This window comes from Oncorhynchus masou, chromosome 29 (assembly GCF_036934945.1).
Source record: "Oncorhynchus masou masou isolate Uvic2021 chromosome 29, UVic_Omas_1.1, whole genome shotgun sequence".
Classification (NCBI taxonomy): Eukaryota; Metazoa; Chordata; class Actinopteri; order Salmoniformes; family Salmonidae; genus Oncorhynchus; species Oncorhynchus masou.
Genome location: NC_088240.1, coordinates 73,453,542 through 73,477,273, shown reverse-complemented (window position 1 = coordinate 73,477,273; position 23,732 = coordinate 73,453,542). Strand labels below are relative to the sequence as shown.

At 43.2% G+C, this 23,732-nt stretch overlaps 1 protein-coding gene across 3 annotated transcripts in view; it reads left to right on the top strand.

Annotated features, from left to right (window-relative positions):
• The window catches only part of LOC135520478 (histone-lysine N-methyltransferase 2A-like), a 79,896-nt gene that overhangs the window by 14,699 nt on the left and 41,465 nt on the right, over positions 1-23,732 (top strand). For 2 of the 3 annotated variants that reach the window (XM_064946074.1, XM_064946072.1), the window contains exons 3-14: positions 4,521-8,969; positions 9,162-9,355; positions 9,577-9,690; positions 9,915-10,077; positions 10,225-10,459; positions 10,570-10,868; positions 12,745-12,848; positions 13,544-13,654; positions 14,169-14,282; positions 14,469-14,609; positions 14,997-15,207; positions 15,343-15,456. In XM_064946074.1, coding sequence (XP_064802146.1) covers positions 4,521-8,969; positions 9,162-9,355; positions 9,577-9,690; positions 9,915-10,077; positions 10,225-10,459; positions 10,570-10,868; positions 12,745-12,848; positions 13,544-13,654; positions 14,169-14,282; positions 14,469-14,609; positions 14,997-15,207; positions 15,343-15,456 — 6,249 coding nt within the window. The remainder of the gene's footprint in view (positions 1-4,520; positions 8,970-9,161; positions 9,356-9,576; positions 9,691-9,914; positions 10,078-10,224; positions 10,460-10,569; positions 10,869-12,744; positions 12,849-13,543; positions 13,655-14,168; positions 14,283-14,468; positions 14,610-14,996; positions 15,208-15,342; positions 15,457-23,732) is intronic. The other variant, XM_064946073.1, reaches the window with a different exon arrangement.

Below are 23,732 nucleotides of genomic sequence, written 5' to 3'. Positions count from 1 at the left end.
ATGAAACCTGTATGGAAACAGTAAGCAGGCTCAGTAAGCAGGCTCAAGCTAGTTAAAACCCACATGGTAAAACTAACTAGCAAAAACGGTTAACAAGTTAGAAATAATTTAAACACACTTTGCTGTAGGCTACTATTTACTGGTTAACCAAAAATAATGTATGTCTTAAAAAATATATTCATCCCACCCAGTATTGTAATCAAAACTTCCCAGAAAGCATGTAGTCCTTGGCTCAGATAGTGTAGTAGTTTGGGCTCAATAGCATCTCATTAGTGTGCAAGATCTCGAATCAGCTATACATGTGATGGAAGAGTGCACTGCACATGTGATGGAAGAATACATTGTGTATGCAGAGGGTTTCAATTTCATTGAACTGGTTGTAGTTTAACCAAAATATGTCAAGACTTAGAATTGCCTTGTGTATCCGACAAAAAAAGGTTCACTGTTATAAGCTAACGTTTTTGACGAATTTTAGCAAAATTCCTGGGCTTAACTTTTCATGGACAATTTCCTGAAATATTCTGGAATTTTACCGGAAGGTTTCCGACCCTTTGCAACCCTAGTCCTGAAATACAAAGCTTTATGTTTGGGCCAAATCTAACACCACATCGCTGAGTAACTCTCTTCATATTTACAAGCATGCTGGTGGCTGCATCATGTTATGGGTTTGATTGTCATCAGCAACTACAAGTGAGTTTTTAAGGACAAAAAGAAACGGAATAGATCTAACAACAAGCAAAATCCTAGAGGAAAAACTTGTTTGGTGTGCTTTCCAACAGCCAATGGAAGACAAGTTCACCTTTCAGCAAGACGATAACCTACAACACAATGGCATATACAGTGGAGAGAACAAGTATTTGATACACCGCCAATTTAGCAGGTTTTCCTACTTCCAAAGCATGTAGAGGTCTGTAATTTTTATCATAGGTACACTTCAACTGTGAGATAAAGAAATTCAGAAAATCACATTTGTATGATTTTTAAGTAATTAATTTGCATTTTATTGCATGACATAAGTATTTGATCACCTACCAACCAGTAAGAATTCTGGCTCTCACAGACCTGTTAGTTTTTCTTTAAGAAGCCCTCCTGTTCTCCACTCATTACCTGTATTAACTGCACCTATTTGAACTCGTTACCTGTATAAAAGAGACCTGTTCACACACTCAATCAAACAGACTCCAACCTCTCCACAATGGCCAAGACCAGAAAGCTGTGTAAGGACATCAGGGATAACATTGTAGACCTGGACAAGGCTGGGATGGGCTACAGGACAATAGGCAAGCAGCTTGGTGAGAAGGCAACAACTGTTGGTGCAATTATTAGAAAATGTAAGAAGTTCAAGATGACGGTCAATCACCCTCGGTCTGGGGCTCCATGCAAGATCTCACCTCGTGGGGCATCAATGATCATGAGGAAGGTTGGGGATCAGCCCAGAACTACACAGCAGGACCTGGTCAATGACCTGAAGAGAGCTGGAACTACAGTCTCAATGAAAACCATTAGTAACACACTACGCCGTCATGGATTAAAATCCTTCACCTCACGCAAGGTCCCCCTGCTCAAGCCAGCGCATGTCCAGGCCCGTCTGAAGTTTGCCAATGACCATCTGGATGATCCAGAGGAGGAATGGGAGAAGGTCATGTGGTCTGATGAGACAAAAATAGAGCTTTTTGGTCTAAACTCCACTCGCCGTGTTTGGATGAAGAAGAAGGATGAGTACAACCCCAAGAACACCATCCCAACCATGAAGCATGGAGGTGGAAACATCATTCTTTGGGAATGCTTTTCTGCAAAGGGGACAGGACGACTGCACTATATTGAGGGGAGAATGGATGGGGCCATGTATCGCGAGATCTTGGCCAACAACCTCCATCCCTCAGTAAGAACATTGAAGGTGGGTCGTGGCTGGGTTTTCCAGCATGACAGCAACCCGAAACACACAGCCAGGGCAACTAAGGAGTGGCTCTGTAAGAAGCATCTCAAGGTCCTGGAGTGGCCTAGCCAGTCTCCAGACCTGAACCCAATAGAACATCTTTGGAGGGAGCTGAAAGTCCGCATTGCCCAGCGACAGCACCGAAACCTGAATGATCTGGAGAAGGTCTGTATGGAGGAGTGGGCCAAAATCCCTGCTGCAGTGTGTGCAAACCTGGTCAAGAACTACAGGAAACGTATGATCTCTGTAATTGCAAACAAAGGTTTCTGTACCAAATATTAAGTTCCGCTTTTCTGATGTAACAAATACTTTATATCATGCAATAAAATGCAAATGAATTACTTAAAAATCATACAAAGTGATTTTCTGGATTTTCACAGTTGAAGTGTACCTATGATAACAATTACTTACCTCTGCATGCTTTGTAAGTAGAAACACCTGCAAAATCAAATACTTGTTCTCCCCACTGTACATTCATAAAGTTGAAGTCGGAAGTTTATATACTTGGAGTCATTAAAACTTGATTTTTCAACCACTCCACAAATTTCTTGGTTACAAACTGTAGTTTTGGCAAGTCAGTTAGGACATCTACTTTGCATTTTCATGTCATTTTTCCAACAATTGTTTACAGACAGATTATTTCACTTATAACTCATTGTATCACAATTCCAGTAGGCCAGAAGTTAACATACACAAAGTTGACTGTGCCTTTAAACAGCTTGGAAAATTCCAGAAAATAATGTCATGGCTTTAGAAGCTTCTGATAGGCTAATTGACATAATTTGAGTCAATTTGATGTGTACCTATGGATGTATTTCAAGGCCAACCTTCAAACTTAGTGCCTCTTTGCCTGACATCATGGGGAAATCAAAAGAAATCAGCCAAGACCCCAGAATAAAAAAATGTTGACCTCCACAAGCCTGGTTCATCCTTGGGAGCAATTTCCAAATGCCTGAAGGTACCACGTTCATCTGTACAAACATTAGTACGCAAGTATAAACACCACAGGACCACGCAGCCGTCATACCACTGAGGAAGGAGACTCGTTCTGTCTCCTAGAGATGAACGTACTTTGGTGCAAATCAATCCCAGAACAACAGCAAAGGACCTTGTGAAGATGCTGGAGTAATCAGGTACAAAGTATCTGTATCCACACCAAAACAAGTCCTATGTCAACATAACCCGAAAGGCCACTCAGCAAGTAAGAAGCCACTGCTCCAAAACCGCCTTAAAAACGCCAGACTACGGTTTGCAACTGCACATGGGGACAAAGATCCTACTTTTTGGAGAAATGTCCTCTGGTCTGACGAAACAAAAAATGTAACTGTTTGGGCCATAATGACCATCGTTATGTTTGGAGGAAAAAAGGGGAGGCTTGCCAGCTGAAGGACACCATCCCAACCTTGAAGCAAGGAGGTGGCATCATCATGTTGTGGGGGTGCTTTGCTGCAGGAGGGACTGGTGCACTTCACAAAATAGATGGCATCACGAGGAAGGAACATTTTGTGCATATATTGATGCAACATCTCAAGATGTCAGTCAGGGAGTTAAAGCTTGATAGCAAATAGGTCTTCCAAATGGACAATGACCCCAAGCATACTTCCAAAGTTGTGGCAAAATGGATTAAGGACAACAAAGTCAAGGTATTGGAGTGGCCATCACAAAGCCCTGACCTCAATCCTATAGAAAATGTGTGGGCAGAACTGAAAAAGTGTGTGCGAGCAAGGAGGCCTATAAACCTGACTCAGTTACACCAGCTCTGTCAGAAGGAATGGGCCAAAATTCACCCAACTTATTGTGGGAAGCTTGTGGAAGGCTACCCAAAACAACATTTGATCCAAGTTAAACAATTTAAAGGCATTGCTACCAAATGCTAATTGAGTGCATGTAAACTTTTGACGAACTGGGAATGTGATGAAAGAAATAAAAGCTGAAATAAATCATTCTCTACTATTATTCTGACATTTCCCATTCTTAAAATAAAGTGGTGATCCTAACTGACCTAAGACGGGGAATTTGTACTAGAATTAATTGTCAGGAATTGTGAAAAACTGAGTTTAAATGTTGCTTACCAAGACGACATTTGAAGGTAACTGAGTGGCCTAGTTACAGTTTTGACTTAAATCTGCTTTAAAATCTATGGCGAGACATGAAAATTGCCATCTTGCTATGATCAACAACCAACTTGACATCTTGAAGAATTCTAAAAAGAGTAATGTGCAGATATTGTACATTCCAGTGGTGCAATGCTCTTAGAGACTCAACCATAAAGACTCACAGCTGTAATCACTGCCAAAGGTGATTGACATGTATTTACTCAGGGGTGTGTCTAGTTATGTAAATTTGATTTCTGTTTTTAATTTGCAATAAATTAGCTATCTTTTTATTTTTTCATGTTTTCACTTTGTCATTATGGGGTATTGTGTAGATGAATGAGAAATTTAATTTTAAACCATTTTGAATTCAGGCTGTTATGCAACAAATGTGGAATAAGACCAGGGGTATGAATACTTTCTGAAGGCATTGTATATCAGCTTAGATATGATAGTAATTTCCTCTCTTATTTGTTATTTTCCTCCATAAGGTGATCCTGTCCAAACAAAATCAAAAAGGATACGAGAGAAGCCATCCCTTGTAGTCACCCCAAAGGAGACAGAGGGGTCTCCAACTCCAGAAGAAGATGCACCATCTTCACAAGAGGTCCACTGTGCAATTTCTCCAGATGCAGTGCCTTCCAAGGATGGTAGGAAGGGTTCAAAAAACAAGCACTCAAACCCAGCAAAGGAGAAGCGTCCTGCGAAAAACGGGGCGGCTTTAACTCCAAGGATTACCATCAAGTTGGTGGCCAAGAAGACGGTAAGAAAGGAAAAGGGAGGACATCTAAAATCTGTGGAGAAGTTGAAGGTAAAAGGACTGCATTTTCAATCAAAAGCTAATGACGTCAAAGGTGACCAGATCTCCAGTGCCCATGTCAAATTAAAGACAGAGACACAAGCTGATGAGGCACAGCATCTGAATGGCACTGAGGATGAGGGAGGTGGAGGAGCCATACCAGCAAGGAGGCGTGGTAGATCTGCCTCCAAGATCACTGAACCCTGTGTTCAAAGTGGGGCCAAAGTTGGGGAGGTTGATGACCAAAAATCAGAGGGGGGTATAAAATCAACAGGCAAACAGGACATTGCACTGGAAAGTGGAAATGCGGCGCCAAAAACAGACATTAAGAAATTCAAACGGAAAGAAAGAACCACAGAGGTAAGCACTGAAGTCAATAAACTGGTGATCCGGAGAAGAAGTAGAACTACTAATCCACCCTGCGAAACACATGAAGGCCTTGTAACAGAATCAAAAAACCAGAGCAATGACAAAGTATGTCTGGCAGAGTCATTGTTAGAGGTTTCAAGAATAGAGGAAGCCAAACCACCACCCAGAAAGAGTAAGCGTAAACAAAGCAAGGCACATCAAGAAGAGAAGATGGTCACAGAAATCCATTTTCCATTAGCCACAGAACCTAAAAAGCCAATTGTTGAATCCAATGACGGTCTGGCTTTTAAAAATGACGATGACATTATCGGGATTCCAAGTTTTAAGCTGATTAAAATCAGAAACCCCAAATTGGAAGGCTCATCTCGGTCTGACAGTAAGGGCTCCTCTCGTAAGAAGAAACGAAGCAAGTTTGTGTGGACACTTACATTAGTTAAGGGGAAAATAAAGGACACCCAAGTGCAGGGCTCTGGAAATACTGTCAAAGGAACAGAGAAGCAGCGGAGTACCACTGAATTAGACAAAGACTCTCTTTTTGAACCCCGTGTGGTCAAGGGTGTAGAGAACCCTGAAGAGAAAGAGGCCAGGAGTTTCACCACTTCCAGAGATGCTGAGCACACACATAATGAGAAGTCTTCCAAGAAGAAGACTAAGGAGACTTCGTCTCTTGAGGAAAAGTCCTCTCTTCATGTTGAAGTGGGACAGGTAACGCAACCACATCCAGAGGAGGCCACTCAAACTGACTGTGGTGATACTGTGGCAAAGGTCGTTCCACCCCTTCAGATAAAAAAGGTCTCCTCACCCGGTAAACCTAAACGCTCAAAACCATCATTCCTGATCCATCAAACTAGTCCTGCGCCTGAAGAAAAAAAGATACCGGTGAACACAAAAGATTCAAGTGAAATTCTGGAGGAAAATGTTTTTTTATCAGACACAAATGCTGTGCCAACTCCCAAAGCAAGGAGGAGAAGACTGGCAAAGATGTCTACACCACGGAAGAAGCGTGGAAGTCATAAACCCTGGACAACCCACAAACACAAGCTTCAATCAAGTCCAAATGTGGAACATCCATCTGATGTACCTGCCAGTGAAGCAGAACCACAGATCAATGAGGTTTTGAAGACTGAGGTTTCCATTTTGTCTGTCTCTAAACCTAGAAGGAGAAGAAGTTTGAGTGTTCCAGTTAGAAAGAGGCCAGGGAAGACACAGATGTTACCTGAACCCACTGAATCTCCAAACACAGAGTTAGCTCCATCTGATCCACAGACAGAGGTCTCCACATTGTCTGTTGTATCTAAACCTAGGAGAAGAAATTCTAGCCTTTCAATTAGAAAGAAGTCAAGAAAGACACCATCTGAAACTCCAAACACAGAGATGGCCCCATTTGAACAGCAGACAGAGGAGGTCTCCACATTGTCTGTTGTATCTAAACCTAGGAGAAGAACTTCTAGCCTTTCAATTAGAAAGAAGTCAAGAAAGACACCATCTGAAACTCCAATCACAGAGATGGTCCCATTTGAACAGCAGACAGAGGTCTGCACATTGTCTGTTGTATCTAAACCTAGGAGAAGAACTTCTAGCCTTTCAATAAGAAATAAGTCAAGAAAGACACCAACATCATCTGAAACTCCAATCACAGAGATGGTCCCATTTGGACCACAGACTGAGGAGGTCTCCACATTGTCTGTTGTCTCTAAACCTAGAAGAGCTTCTAGCCTTTCAATAAGAAAGAAGTCAAGAAAGACACCAACATCATCTGAAACTCCAATCACAGAGATGGTCCCATTTGGACCACAGACTGAGGAGGTCTCCACATTGTCTGTTGTCTCTAAACCTAGAAGAGCTTCTAGCCTTTCAATAATAAAGAAGTCAAGAAAGACACCAACATCATCTGAAACTCCAATCACAGAGATGGCTTCATTTGAACCACAGACTGAGGAGGTCTCCACATTGTCTGTTGTCTCTAAACCTAGAAGAGCTTCTAGCCTTTCAATAATAAAGAAGTCAAGAAAGACACCAACATCATCTGAAACTCCAATCACAGAGATGGCTTCATTTGAACCACAGACTGAGGAGGTCTCCACATTGTCTGTTGTCTCTAAATCTAGAAGAGCTTCTAGCCTTTCAATAAGAAAGAAGTCAAGAAAGACACCAACATCATCTGAAACTCCAATCACAGAAATGGCCCCATTTGAACCACAGACAGAGAAGATCTCCACATTGTCTGTTGTCTCTAAATCTAGAAGGAGAAGAAATTTGAGCCTTTCAATTAGAAAGAAGTCAAAGACATCATCTGCAACTCCAAACATAGAAGTAGCCCGATCTGAAACTTTGACTTTGGCTGACACTCAACCAGTGATAAAGGTGGAGCAAGAGATCCAGCCAATAGAGAGTGGAAAGGTGCTGCTGTTGGAGCCCCCTGTTATTGAAAAGACAGAACCACGCCGTCATAGAAGTCTGTTCAAACATGGCAAAAAGAAGCGAAGAGCCTTGATTGGACAGAGGCCGAAACAAAGGCAGAGGCCAAGAGGGAGAAAGAGTGATGAGAGTAAATCACCTGAAAGTAAGGTTCCTGAAACTGTTGAAGAGGTAGACCTAAAGGAAGTCTTCTCCCCAGAGGCTGCTTCCATACCTGCAAGATCTAAACTCATTGGCATCCTCAAGACCAAGTACAGAAGGAAAAAGGTCCCCAATTCACGCCTTCAGTTCCTTGGTACCAAAAGACCAAGAGCCAGGCCTAAAACTCTATCGAAGCAGGTAGAAATGGATCTCGCCCAGCAAATTTTGGAGGAGCAGGATATACAAGACACGGTGGATGATGAACCACAGTCTGATGCTTTTGATGAACAGCATGGTAAATCAAAGTACCTTAAAAACATAAAGCACTTCATCATGCCTGTTGTCAGTGCCCGGTCCTCACGGGTGATCAAGACTCCACAGAGGTTTATGGATGATGCTGGCATGTCCGTTTTGCCCCGTAGAAACTCCCCGAAGAAAGGCCAACTATTCGGCTTACACCCACGCACTGGAAGGAAACGAGAAGATGGCACAGGTAGAGAGCTTACTCCTGATCTGCCTGTCGACGAGGAAGAATTTCTGAATGAGGCGCAGTTGGATGTCGATATGTTCTCAACTCAGGAACTCGAACAGGAAACCACTGACGTGAGTGACGGCTTATCCTCCGGAAAGCAGCCTGGAAAGAGGAAGTCCCTTTTGAGGAATCCCAGTTTCAAGTGGCATGTGCCAGGAGAGTCTGGTGAAGAGGTATATACACTGGACAAAACTCTACAGAGCAAGTATGAGACTTTACTTTTATCCAAAGAATTCCAAATTGCTTCTGACCAATCAACCGATCCCCAGGAGGTTCAGAAAAAGAGGCCCTGCAGGTTCAACAAGCAAACATCTCACCTAAATATGTACAAGCGACTGAAGAAGCTGCAACCAGGACTTCCCAAAAAGAGAAGAAAAAATGTGATGACAGATGGTGTTTGCAATACTCTTCAATCTTCTGTTCATATGCTAGCGGAAGGTCTGGATGATGAGGTCAAGAGCATCTGTCTAAAGAAACATACAACAATCACAGCTCCAAGCAAACCCAAATCAAAGCAAGGCAAATCCAAGCTCAAGATTGAGGACCTTGATAGCCCTGGGGTTGTGCGAAAAGTCTCTGTGTGTGTTCACACTATGAACTCAAAGTTCTTAACATTTCAATATGGAGAACATGAGGAGTTGACAGAGGAAGACAAAACAAATGCTGAGAATGTTATTGCAGGTAAGCAAAGATTAATCAAATAATGCTGATAGTTGTTTAACATTAGCTTGCTTGATAAATAACTGCACATTATGTAAACCTGGTATTTTTGTTTATTTGTATGTTACTTGGTTTAATGTCTCTGAGTATGTTTTTACTGCTTAAACTACCCTGGAAAGTAGTGATGTACTTTCTGGTCTTTCTCTGTCCCAGAAGCAGGAAAGCTTGAGCCACAGGAACTGCATCTGAACATGATCGCTGAGCCTGACCGTGCTGCTGCTGAGGAGAAAGGAGCCACCCAGAGAGTTCGCTTCACAGGGGCCAATAAGAGGGTGTTCAATCTGCTCAAGAAAGCCAAGGTCCAGCTCAACAAGATCGACCAGCAGAAACAACTGAAGTCTTCAGGGGTAATAATTGGCCCACCCATAAAAAGAATACACTTAAATTGCCATGCAGACAGTTTTTTTTTCAGTAAACAACATGCATGATGGGACTTATTTCTGATACAGAATATGCTTTGTTTCCCTTCATTGTTATTGAATAGGATGATATTCATTAACACCAATATTGTGATATCTCTGGAGAGCTTCCTGTGTAAGCCCATAGTGATGAAACATGTTACCTGCAGCTTCTATCAGGGCCTGCTGGCTCCAGAGATGCAGCAGGGAAGAGACAAAGGAGGAAACCGAAAGAGCAGCTTGAGCCTGCTGCCTCAAACATGACTGACCCTCCCCTGTCACAGGTATGGGCATATGAACACAATCCTGGTCTGTGCTGTTCTCTGCATGTTTTATGTTCAGTTTCTCTCACTTTTCAATGTGTCTGAATGTTGCTTTGTCTCTTACTTAATAAAGTATCAGTATGTTGTTTCTTCCTCACTAAGACCCACCTTTTCTGGTCATAAATACATTTTTCATTGTGATGAAACAGCATCCCTCCCTGTCCCCCCTCTCTCCTTGTTACCAGGAGTTCCGCAGAGCTGGGGGTCCACGCATCAAGCATGTGTGCCGTGCAGCAGCTGTGGTGCTGGGCCAGCCTCGTGCACTGGTGCCCGAAGACATGATCCCCAGACTCAGTGCGCTGCCTCTGCATGAGAGAACTGGCATATCCCCCTCTGGAAAGAACCAAGGTAGAGCCTCAAGCTTTCAAAACTGATTATCAATGCAAATCTCTCAACAAACATTTTTAAGTGACATTATGAGTTCTGGTCTTTCCACACAACTTTCTTTGACTTTCCTATGAAAGATATCATAATTATATACCTTATCTATTGAAGGTGGTCAGTCACTCTCTGGGCCAGACAGCCCTGGGCTGCTGGACCAAAAGGTTACCAAGGTCAGGAAGTCGGGAGCAGGTTTTGCTAAACAAAAGAGCCTTGGACCTTTTGGGCTCCGCTCTCGGAGGTGTGGGATCTGCAAGGGCTGCAACCATGAGGAGGACTGCGGCGAGTGCATGAACTGCCTGGACAAACCCAAGTTTGGAGGGCCCAATACGAAGCGACAGTGCTGCATGTAAGTGTACTGCTCATCAGAATTGCAAAGGTGACCAACTCGCATATATGCTATTGAATTATATAGATTGAATAGACAACTAAATGACCCATTTTTTCTCTCTCCATAAGATATAAAAGATGTGATCAGATTGAAGACAGAAAAGCACGTCGTTTGAGTGGCAAGTTCCCTGGAGGTCCTGGGAAGCGCAGGCGGCACTGCCTCAGCGTGGTTCAGTCTAGCAATGAGGAAGTTGATGGGATGGAGGTGGGAGACAGCCAGAGCCCATCTGTGAGGAAGCAGCCGCGGCGCTGTGTGAAGCCGCGCTCCTACTTTGACCTGCTGGACTATGACTCCGACCTGGAGATCACTGTGGGCTCCAACTCTGCCTCCCCCGGCCGGAGGAGAGGCCCCGGCCCACGCATCCAAGGTAGTAATGTAACATTATTGGGAAGTGATCATAGAAAGGGATTTTACTCTATTTAACATTGTCAGATCTTCTGGAACAGGTATTCCCAAACTGGGGCACGTGCAATGCTGTCGGGAGTATGCCAAATAAAAATGTGATTCACATTTAACTTTCTTTTTTTTCTCCACATTTTCAAACAGTCCATTTTGGTAAGGCCTGCGTTCATAGAGACGCATACCAGCTCTACTGATAGTACTGCTACTACCAACAGTTCTTCACCTGTTGACTACACAAGTTGTATTGCTTCCACGAGCACATCCAATGCTAGCATCAGTAACTCTACATTCGTTGTTAGCCCAGCTAGCATGGACACTGACAGTTATGAATTTGATGCAGCCGAAGAGCTACCGTCCCCTTACCCGGGAAAGCATCAAACAACAGACAGGGACATTGGACCATCGAAAAGGCGCAAATATGATGAGAACTACATTGATTTGGGGTTCACTTATATTGGGAGTAGTACCTTTCCTCAGACACAGTGTGTTATATGCAAAAGTACTCTCACAACTCAATGAAACCTTCACTCTTGTGCAGACATTTAGAAACAAAACATGCCAATTTGAAAAATAAGCCATGGGAGTTTTTTGAGAGAGAATTAAGATGATTTTCGAGTAGTAAGACATGTATAAAATCAACAGATACCATTAATAGGAATGGGCTAAAAGTGTCTTATATGGTGAGCTACCGAGTGGCTAGGACAGGAAAGCCCCATACTATTGTGGAGGACTTCATTCTTCCTGCTGCCGTGGATATGGCTGGGACAATGCTGTGGGAAAAGGCCCCAAAAAACAATACAGACAATGCCTTCATCAAACAACACTGTTTCACAACGCATCAGTGACATGGCAGGACATGATGGGGTGACATAGTAGAGTGGTAGCGCGTGCAAGCAGTTGCTCTCGGCAGTGTACGCCGCTTGGGTACACTGCAGCATCCACCGAGAGGCTCTTGCTGCCAAGGGAATGCCTGACAGCTTGAAAGATGTTTTGCAGACTACAGTTTCTACAACATACTTGTGTGCGCTGGTTATCAAAGGGCAAAGTATTGACACGAGCTTAATGTTTTTTTTTACTGCCCATAATTTTCACTTGTCTGAACGCTTGCATGATGACGAGATTCTCACACGTCTGGCCTATCTGGGTGATGTTTTTTCTAGCCTGAATGATCCGAATCTAGGATTACAGGGACTCTCCGCAACTATATTCAATGTGCGGGACAAAATTTAGGCTATGATCTCTGCGCTCAGAGTATCCTGCCTTGGCAAACCACGCTGTTAAGACACTGATGCCCTTTGCAACCACGTACCCATGTGAGAGTGGATTCTCTTCCCTCACTAGTATGAAAACTAAATGCAGGCAGAGACTGTATGGAAAATGATTTAAGACAGACTCCAATACAACCCACCATTTCAGAGTTATGTGCATCCATCCAAGCACACCCTTCTCATTAACCTGTGGTGAGTTATTCACATGTTTTGATGAACAAATAAGGTTTTATATGTAAGATGGTTAAATAAAGAGCCAAACGATTGATTATTATTATTTGTACCAACCACGTACAAGAGCTCTTATAGGACCACAACTCACACTCATTAATACATGTATCGTATAGTGTGTGTGTGGCAGGCTTACAATGGTGACAACATTTAAGAGTGCGCTGACCCTGGTGCTAGAGAGGGTACGCAGCTGGAGGTTGAATGTTTGAAGGGGTACGGGACTACAAAAAGATTGGGAACCACTGTTCTAGAAGATGTCAAAGCTGTGAGGGAATGCGTTAACTCTGAAGTATTAACACTGTATGTCTAATCACCACTGCAATGGTTTCTTTTTGTCTTCAGACTTTGTCTCTCTGGATGGATTCCTGGGAGACCTATCGGACGACGGTTTGAGACATCGCAGGCTGCACCACCGAGTCCCTCCTGGTCGCCGTAAAACTGACAAGGTAAAGAATCACAACAGGGCTGCTGCTCTGATGCCACTGAGCAGGCGGTGCAAGAATTGACCGTTTCTGGGTTGCCTAGGTGAAAAACACAAAGGATCTGCACAACCCACTCCCCACCCCCCCTCTCTCTCTCCAATCTCTATCTTTCCACTTACTTCGTCTTCTCTCTGCTGCACCTCATGGTGGGATTCCCTGTCCTCTCTTTCTTCTCTCTCCTCTCATTCTGAGTTAAGCTGCTGCTTGCTTATAGGTTCTTCTCTCTCCTCTCATTCTGAGTTAAGCTGCTGCTTGCTTATAGGTGCTCGTGGCAGATAACGCTGGTGCTCTTTTGCTTTGGCCTCAGCAGTTCCACCCTTCACAGGCACAGCAGAAGCAAACAGGCCTGTGGAGCGGTGGTGTCTACAGCTGGCTGGACGATGACCACCAGGGAGAGAGAGAGTCAGAGGGGCTGTCGGCGGAGCAGCTACTGCTGCAGATGACGCAGTCGCCCCCACACTTACAGTCAGACCTGGAGCTATCCTCCTCCTACCCCGAGGACCAAGGGTCTCCCCACCCCTGGCGCCTGCTATCCCACACTGGGGCCACCCCGGGGTGGCCAAGGGCCAGGGTGAGGGTAGGGGGTGAGAGGGGAAGAATGTTGGTGGAGGCGGGGTGGGGACGAGCCTATTTTTATGCTTCGTTGTTATTTTTCCCAGAATCCTATGGAACAGATGCCACCTAGCGTCCTGGCCGCCCTGGCCAATGGATTTGACCAGAGGGAGAGGGAGCCCTCCGAGCCTACGCACAAGATTGGCGTGGACTTCAAGGTCAGATGCTTTTCCTTGACTCTTATAGCTGTGGTTTTAGAGACCTCATTTACCAGGTATACCCGTGGTATACGGCTGTCAGCCATTCAGCATTCAGGGCTTGAACCACCCAGTTTTAATGGCCAATATACCAGAAATCCCTGAGGTGCCTTATTGCTATGATCAACCGTTACCCACATAAATATAACAGTAAATAAGTTGTTTTGCGTCATACCAGTGATGTATTGTATGCTAAATACACGGCAAGATTGCCCATCAGCACCCAGGACCCAAACTACACAGTTTATAACCATGATTAAATTAGCCATTATCATCATCAGGTTTTGTCTTTGGTTTGGTTTTGTTCTGTAATACCCCTATCTATCCACCGGACGTCAGTGTTCTTCTACATCAAGAGTCCAAAAGGCTTTTGTTTCTCATCTCTGTATCTCCCACGCCTGTGTCTGACTCTGTCCTGCGAGCCTCAGTATGAGAGGTGAAAGCTGTGTCTAAGCCTCCCCTGTCTGCCATGCAGGAGGACTGTGACCTCCAGAATGTGTGGATGATGGGAGGCCTGAGTATCCTGACCTCTGTACCCATCATGCCCCCCTGTGTCTGCCTGCTGTGTGCCAGTAAAGGACAACAAGAAGTAAAGGCTCACAACATGGCTCTGTTATTACAATGTCCATTGGAGGAATGTCTTTTTCAAAACTGCTGTTTGGTTTATGATGTTTTGACATTTATAATGTTTTTGTCAATGTACGGCCATGATGGATCTTTTGAATCTGCATTGGAAAGTCTTAAAACTGCAGACTGTTGCCTCTTCCTATCCTAGCAAATGCTGTACTGCCAGGTGTGCTGTGATCCCTTCCACCGGTTTTGCCTTGAGGCAACGGAGCGGCCCTCTGAGGAGAACTGGTGCTGTCGCCGCTGCAAGTGCTGCCATATATGTGGCAGAAAAAACAAGCACTCCAAGGTATGGGTCCACGCAAGGCCCCAGTCACTTGTCTCACCTGAGGACTGAACCACCTGGTCACTAGTGTTTAGGCTATATCCAGGGTCTATAGTTAACCCAGAGACTGAAGAGTAAGTGAGACACCCCACTCACTGTTTTTTTTTTCTGCTTCAATGAGAGTCAATGAACTAAGTAGACCAGATCTAGCTGATATTGCATTGATGCCTATAGGAGAGGAACTTACTTTATTACATCAGAACTGACATTTTGTTCAATAATTCACACTCCGGTCGTTAACAATCTTCATATATCCACCATCTTTGGTTTTTACTGATCTGGAAAAAACTGTGACATAGATTGTCACCAATCTATGTGTAACTGTAATACTGTATCTCTGGTGTTCCTCAGCCTCTGCTGGAGTGTGACAGATGTCAGAACTGTTATCACCCTTCATGCCTGGGGCCTAACTACCCCAAACCCAACAGGAGGAGGAAGGCCTGGGTGTGTATGACGTGCATCAGGTGTAAAAGCTGTGGGGTTACACCAGGGAAGAGTTGGGACACCGAGTGGAACCACGATAAAGGACTCTGTCCAGACTGCACCAAGCTCCACGACCAAGGTGAGATGACGTGAGCGCTTTGGGGAAGTCGATCTGCAAACACTAATGTTAAAACATGATAAAAGACAAGCTCATTTATTTGATTTCACTATTCATATGGGAATGGCAGGATATTGACGATATCACTTTCTAAAGGCAACTACTGTCCGATCTGCTTCAAGTGCTATGAGGACAGTGACTACGACAGTCAGATGATGCAGTGTGCCACCTGTAACCACTGGGTCCATGCCAAGTGTGAGGACCTGACAGGTGAGTCTTCCAGTGTTACGCCCGACTTCTTCTGCTGTGTAACGGGCTCCCCTGCTCAGCGGTACCTTTCACAGGGATGCAAACTCGTCACTTTTCCGTGATATTTGCCTTTTGATCTCAGAATACAGAAGGTCATCCATGTGAGTCATGTAGATCTGACAAAAAGTGCGTAGGTGTAGTGTATCACTCATTGAGTTATAACGTTGAGGCCCCAACAGATCTTCTCCCTGTGTGATCACTACCGACTGTACAGAATGCATCCCTACCCTCTGCGTCCTACAAATAGAATACCAAGGTTTAGATCGTGATGTCAGATATGTCATATCAGAATGAGTGCTTCATCCAATATCACGTATGACAGCTGTGAGCAGCTAGCTGGGTCCCACTAACCAGCCATTGGCCTGCTCAGCGGCATCTCTCCATCTGTTTTTTTCTGTACATCTCTATCACTTTTAAAATGCTATTTAGCCGTGATGGCGAGCTGGCGTGTGCAGATAGTGATGTGGTTTGTGTTACATTTGTTAAATAATTGGAGCTGCTCGCAGTGCAAGGGAAGTAGATACATATTACTCTGTATTATGATACTTGGTCTGGTAGCACATCCTTAGTAAAGTGTTGGTGTGGGGACAACCCCACTCTGAAAATAGGCACATTGTCTTGCAGTTTACGTAGCTTTTGTTGTGTGTTTCTGTAGGAAGAATTTCTGTCACTTTTTTTAGGCCGTCATCAGTTTGCATCCCTGCTTTCACAAAAGAGAACATACACTGAGGGTACAACACATTGGAAACACCTGCTCTTTCCTTGACAGCTTGACCAGGTGAATCCAGTTGAGAGCTAAGAGCCCGTATGAATGTTACCTTCAATCAGTGTAGATGAAGGGGAGGAGACAAGTTAAAGAAGGATTTTTTTTTTAAATCCTTGAGACATGGATTGTGCATGTGTGCTATTCAGAGGGTGAATGGGCAAGACAAAATATTTCAGTGCCTTTGAATGGGTTTTAGTAGTAGGTACCAGGCACACTGGATTTGAGTGTCAAGAACTGCGAAAGCTGCTGGGCTTTTCACAAGTTTCCTGTGTGTGTTGTTAGGTTCTAATTCTCAGAGTCAAACTCAATGGATACTATGAGAGCTTAAACAAGTTTATTCTTCCCAGAGGGTCAATACAGCTGCATTCAGACAAAACATGTCTCCACCAACACAAGTATATATGCTCCAATTTAGATGCACTCCTCCTCTGCAATCCTCCTTCTCTCCAACCCTTACATCTGTTATGTTTCGACAAGAAGACGAAGTGATGGTAATAAACTGTTCCTTCTCCCTGACCTCAACTCCCTTGATGCCTATTCCAAAGCTCTCCACCCGTATCACCTATAGCAATCGTGATTGCCTCCTTCTACACAGCATATTCCAAAGCCATCTGGCTCCTACAGATAACCATTAACTTCTGATATAAAAACCAGTCTCTATCAATCCTCAGATACTATCGTATTACTTTTGTTCCATCATGTCTCTAGTATAACAATGTTCCAAGTTTAACCTGTCTAGGACAATGTTCCAAGTTTAACCTGTCTAGGACAATGTTCCAAGTTTAACCTGCCTGCCCCCGCAACAGCCAGTGAAAGTACAGGGCGCCAAATTCAAAATAACAAAAATCTCATAATTAAACTTCCTCAAGCATACAAGTATTTTACACCATTTATAAAAAATATAATTCTCGTTAATCCAGCCACAGTGTCTGATTTCAAAAAGGATTTACAGCGAAAGCACCACAAACGATTATGTTCGGTCACCACCAAGCCACAGAAAAGCACAGCCATTTTTCCAGCCAAAGAGAGGAGTCACAAAAAGCAGAAATAGAGATAAAATGAATCACTAACCTTCGATGATCTTCATCAGATGACACTCATAGGACTTCATGTTACACAATACATGTATGTTTTGTTTGATAAAGTTCATATTTATATAAAATAATCTGAGTTTACATTGGCGTGTTACGTTCAGTAGTTCTAAAACATGCGGTGATTGTGCAGAGAGCCACATCAAATTACAGAAATACTCATAATAGACATTAAACTTAATGCAACCGCTGTGTCAGATTTCAAAAAACTTTACGGAGAACGCAAACTATGCAATAATCTGAGTACAGCCTTTAGACAACAAAGCAGCCAAAAAGATACCTGCCATATTGGGTAGTCAACATTAGTCAGAAATAGCATTTTAAATATTCACTTACCTTTGATCTTCATCAGAATGCACTCCCAGGAATCCCAGTTCCACCATAAATGTTTGATTTGTTCGACATCCGTTATGTCCAAATATCTTCTTTTGTTAGGGCGTTTGGTAAACAAATCCAAAAGCGCGTTCAGGTCGAGCCAAACGTCGGACAAAAAGTTCTGTTACAGCCCGTAGAAACATGCCAAACTAAGTATGGAATCAATCTTTAGGATGTCTTTTAAGATAAAACTTCATTAATGTTCCAACCGGACAATTCCTTTGTCTGTACAAATGAAGTGGAACGTAGCTACCTTTCACGTGAGCGCCAGACCGAGGCTGTGGCACTCTGCCGGACCACTCACTCAAAGAGCCCTTATGAGCCCCTCCTTTAGAGTAGAATCCTCAAAACAGTTTGTAAATACTGTTGACATCTAGTGGAAGCCTTGGGATGTGAAACATAACTAATATCCCACTATGTCTTCAATGGGGGCTGAGTTGAAAAACTACAAACCTCAGATTTCCCACTTCCTGGTTGGATTTTTTCTCAGGATTTTGCCTGCCATATGAGTTCTGTTATACTCACAGACATCATTCAAACAGTTTTAGAAACTTCAGAGTGTTTTCTATCCAAATGTACTAATTATATGCATATTCTAGCTTTTATGGCTGAGTAGCATGCAGCTTAATTTGGGCATGTTTTTCATCCAAGCTAGTCAAATACTGCCTCCTATCCCAAAGAAGTTTTAAGAAGTCAGAACCCAGAATCTAACAGTCCCTTGTATCGAACATATTACTCCATACTGTTAAACAATACATACACTTGGAAATTACTTTTAAATGGACATACAATAAAAAATAAAACACGATTAACATTCACAGTTAGGCTTATGGCCTCTGTTCTATATGCACACTCTTATTTCCGTCTCTCATCACACAACAAAATGCCATTCCAGTTGAAGCTGTTGGCTGTCTCCACTTCAGCTGGAGCTGCTTTTCTACTTTCTCTTTCTGGTTCTTAAGAGAGTGATAGCACGACTTGGAAAGCCGAAAAGAAACACAAAACAACAGCATTAACAATGTGTTAAGCTATGCATAATTATATATGCATGAAAACCAAAGTCTGAGACCCTGACAATTCCCACTCTCTCTCTTCACCTGGTGACTCTATGCCTCTAGGATACTTTTCTGCTGGATTCCACAAACTTGAAAGCCCTAAAAAGCCGCCTCATGCTTTTGCCCAGTCTTCCCTTTTCCCGGCCCTAGGTTCAGAGAGGTGTTCCCAAGCCATGTCGTTTTCATTTTGTTCCCCATCTCCTCCATTGGGGAACAAATCAACGCTACATCCTCTTGAGGTAACTCAGCACTGCATAGACTTTTACATCAATGCCTTCAAAATGTTGTTTAGAGTACAATTACCCCACCATCTATCCTTTCATATGATGCATTAACCAATAAAGCAGCTAACCCAACCCAAATATGATGTTTAAAGTAGCTCCCTGACCCAACCCATCTACATGTCTACAGTGGAATCTAGTCTCTCTCTCTTTCTCTCTTTAGCTCTACTTCCTCTGTCATGGCGTCTTCAAGTTCACCCATTATGCAGTTGGACCTCACTTCCTGTGAGATCTGTGAACCCACCGAGGAGAGACATGACGATCTTTACCGCTACATGTGCTGTAAGGAGTACTGTGCATAGACCAGACCAACACTGTCCCAACACCCCCTGCCTGGTGTATCTTGATGTACACTCAATCTCCAGAATACAGCCCGTGCCCTTGGTTATCTCCTGCTTCTCATATCTTGCTTTCTCCTGAGGATATACACACTGCAACACATTGGTCATTTCCTGACAACATAGACTCCCCCTTATGGCAAGATCACAAATTTGTGCCATTTGAATAACAAACAGCCCCCGGTACTCCCATCAGTCTCCCAGTTACCAGCTACCCAGCCATTTGGCATGAGTCCTCATAAACTGATATCCCAACAATGCTACTAAAGTAACCCCTGCTACTACTAACATGGCCTATGACTATGGCCTCCTTCAATTACTGTCCCTACAGCGACTGCTGTGAGAATAACTACTGCATGTAATCTGTCAAGTGTTCGCCGGCTGTTAGAAATTGGGAAAGAGATGAATGAGTTGGAAGAATATCCAACCTAACAAAACTGAATCACGTGTTTCCTGAAAGTTGACCTTATTGTCTGAAATGCCACCACTATCTTTTCTACTCTCACCATGATCTGGGTATGTGTAATGTTTAGCTGTAGTTTAACCTCAATAGTCCCTATATTGTGCACAGTTAGCTGTCCTCCCTCTCCTATGAGCTATCTCCTGTAACAATATACATAGCCTCTGGGAATAATACCCCTCTATCACCACAACCTTCATTTATGAGCCCCCACAGATCTCCACTGCAACAGTCACATTCCATCCCACTTAACAGCCCTATGTGATCATTCTGTCTCAAACACACCTCATGTACCTCGCCTCCTCCTACAGATACATTTCTACATATATCATTCCATCTAACCCATAACACACTAGTCACTACTCCTAATGCACTTCTACAGTAATAGACATACTAAAACATTCTCAAATCAATTAGTCAATATACATCAGTCCCTCCTCTGGAACAATGATCACTCTTATGGTTCCTGAAACCTAAAAACATATTGACTTGCAAAGGAAAGAGTGAAAAAGTACACGTTTAATAACTTCACACCACCCTTGATGCGACTAAAACTCCATTACGTTCTATACCCATGTGATGCTGGTCTCAATGCCATCTCCTTCATTTTCATCCTTGTGTGTAATCGCAAAACAGACTGAGCCTTGTATGCAATTAATTGTACCGTATCATCCAGCAATCTCTATGTATCAATGCGGTTTAACATTAAATTCTGATGACAAAAGAGAACTAAATTAACCTTCATGGTTGACCCAAGCTATCATCCAGTGAGTTCTCTAACAACCTCACTGTCAGAGGATACTTAGAGATGAGTTTAGAGCCTCCCTAGGACTTATACATTTTAGCAGTGCCCTCACCTCTGTGTTTTAGAGCCCCTCTCTCTCTCTCTGAATCATAACTAAAACATTTTGTAAATGATCCAACTCAAATATAGAGTGACAGTCCTTAGTGCTTACTTTGAGTCTGACTAAAATTTATCGTGGTAGGTTCCTTGTCAATCATTGGCTTATTGGTGAAATCAGCAATCAGACAATATCTTCTTTAAGTAAATCAATTAAACCTTTATTAATGCAATTGCAGACAGAAGTTGACAACGGGAACATAGCACGCATGTTTCCGATTAAGTTCTGCACCCCACCTAAGAGCACAGCTGATTTTATACATGTGATCACTCCCTAGTAGTATGATCACCTATGTCAATGTATGTGTGTATCAATAAGCTGAGGTTACCTTATAAGGCAACCAAGTACAGTAGCTTCTCTGAATGTATTAGCATTGTCTATGGTCACACAAGATCAAAATGTCAAAACCAGGCAGTGGTTACTTCTCTTTATCTAGTTTCGGTCTGACTCACACCGAGCCTGCAAGCGCACTCTCGCAACAGCCAGAAAGATCAGTATCTCAATGCATACTTAGCCTAAATCCCCCCCCCCTCTGGACTTATCATTCTAGCGTGTCTTCTTCAGATAGCGTTGCAGTTCATCTTCCTAACGGCACATGTAACTCTTGTCTGTCACATTTGATGGTCCTTGATAATGTCCCAATTTCAATTTCCAAATGGATACGTCCGATTTTCCCACGTACACGAGCCTCTCACCTGTGCTGCTATCACCATCCTGTCTGGCCTATTCCTCCCACCAGCACCGCAGAAACTTGAGAGAAATGTGTATGTTATCTCTCTCAACGCTCACTCCACATGCGCGATCTCAGGACTCTAGTGCACTTCTGCCGCCCATACCCAGGTTAATGGCTCTGACTCGTATTGAAGTGTTAAAAGTCACGGTCACATTGAACGCCTTTGTCGCTCGTTCTTCAACCAGTTTGGGAGAGTTTTGAGGTTCACACACAAAGTTTGTGTCCAAATGATTCATACAATGCATTAAGACACGATCTGACGTCACCTTCCATGATAACCTTAAAAAAGCACAGACCAGAACAACAGTTTAGTTAAATTCCTTCCTGTTTCAGGAAATTCAGACAAGCGTTGACTATATAACTATACTATATAAATTATTACATTCCCAATTTTCTTAACACCATCTCTACGACAAAGGTCAAAGAGCATAACATACTGTTACTGTTGAAACCATTTTCAACATTAGTTCATACTCCCTTGTTTTACTGGCGACCTCTCGGAAGAGTTACCCGATCAGGGAGTTGGCACCCTAATCCATCGGAGAATCCCACCAACAATCCAGCAGTCCCAATCTGGTGAAATTTGTATCGAAAAAATGAATTCAGCAAATCACATATCAAAATCCATTTGGAGTAACTGTCATCCCTATTTAACATATACAGTAGGGCAAAAATGTATTTAGTCTGCCACAAATTGTGCAAGTTCTCCCACTTAAAAAGATGAGGCCTGTAATTTTCATCATAGGTACACTTCAACGATGACAGACAAAATTAGAAAAAGAAATCCAGAAGATGATATTGTAGGATTTATTTATGAATTTATTTGCAAATTATGGTGGAAAATAAGTATTTGGTCACCAACAAACAAGCAAGATTTCTGGCTCTCACAGACCTGTAACTTCTTCTTTAAGAGGCTCCTCTGTCCTCCACTTGTTACCTGTATTAATGGCACCTGTTTGAACTTGTTATCAGTATAAAAGGCACCTGTCCACAACCTCAGTCACACACCAAACTCCACTATGGCCAAGACCAAAGAGCTGTCAAAGGACACCAGAAACAAAATTGTAGACCTGCACCAGGCTGGGAAGACTGAATCTGCAATAGGTAAGCAGCTTGGTTTGAAGAAATCAACTGTGGGAGCAATTATTAGGAAATGGAAGACATACAAGACCACTGATAATCTCGCTTGATCTGGGGCTCCACGCAAGATCTCACCCCGTGGGGTCAAAATGATCACAAGAACGGTGAGCAAAAATCCCAGAACCACACGGGGGGACCTAGTGAATGACCTGCAGAGAGCTGGGACCAAAGTAACAAAGCCTACCATCAGTAACACACTACGCCGCCAGGGACTCAAATCCTGCAGTGCCAGACGTGTCCCCCTGCTTAAGCCAGTACATGTCCAGGCCCGTCTGAAGTTTGCTAGAGAGCATTTGGATGATCCAGAAGAAGATTGGGAGAATGTCATATGGTCAGATGAAACCAAAATAGAACTTTGTGGTAAAAACTCAACTTGTCGTGTTTGGAGGACAAAGAATGCTGAGTTGCATCCAAAGAACACCATACCTACTGTGAAGCATGGGGGTGGAAACATGCTTTGGGGCTGCTTTTCTGCAAAGGGACCAGGACGACTGATCCGTGTAAAGGAAAGAATGAATGGGGCCATGTATCGTGAGATTTTGAGTGAAAACCTCCTTCCATCAGCAAGGGCATTGAAGATGAAACGTCGCTGGGTCTTTCAGCATGACAATGATCCCAAACACACCACCCGGGCAATGAAGGAGTGGCTTCGTAAGAAGCATTTCGAGGTCCTGGAGTGGCCTAGCCAGTCTCCAGATCTCAACCCCATAGAAAATCTTTGGAGGGAGTTGAAAGTCCGTGTTGCCCAGCAACAGCCCCAAAACATCACTGCTCGAGAGGAGATCTGCATGAAGGAATGGGCCAAAATACCAGCAACAGTGTGTGAAAACCTTGTGAAGACTTACAGAAAATGTTTGACCTCTGTCATTGCCAACAAAGGGTATATAACAAAGTATTGAGTATTGTTATTGACCACATACTTATTTTCCACCATAATTTGCAAATAAATTCATAAAAAATCCTACAATGTGATTGTCTGGATTTTTTTTGTCTTTTTGTCTGTCATAGTTGAAGTGTACCTATGATGAAAATTACAGGCCTCTCTCTTCTTTTTAAGTGGGAGAACTTGCACAATTGGTGGCTGACTAAATACTTT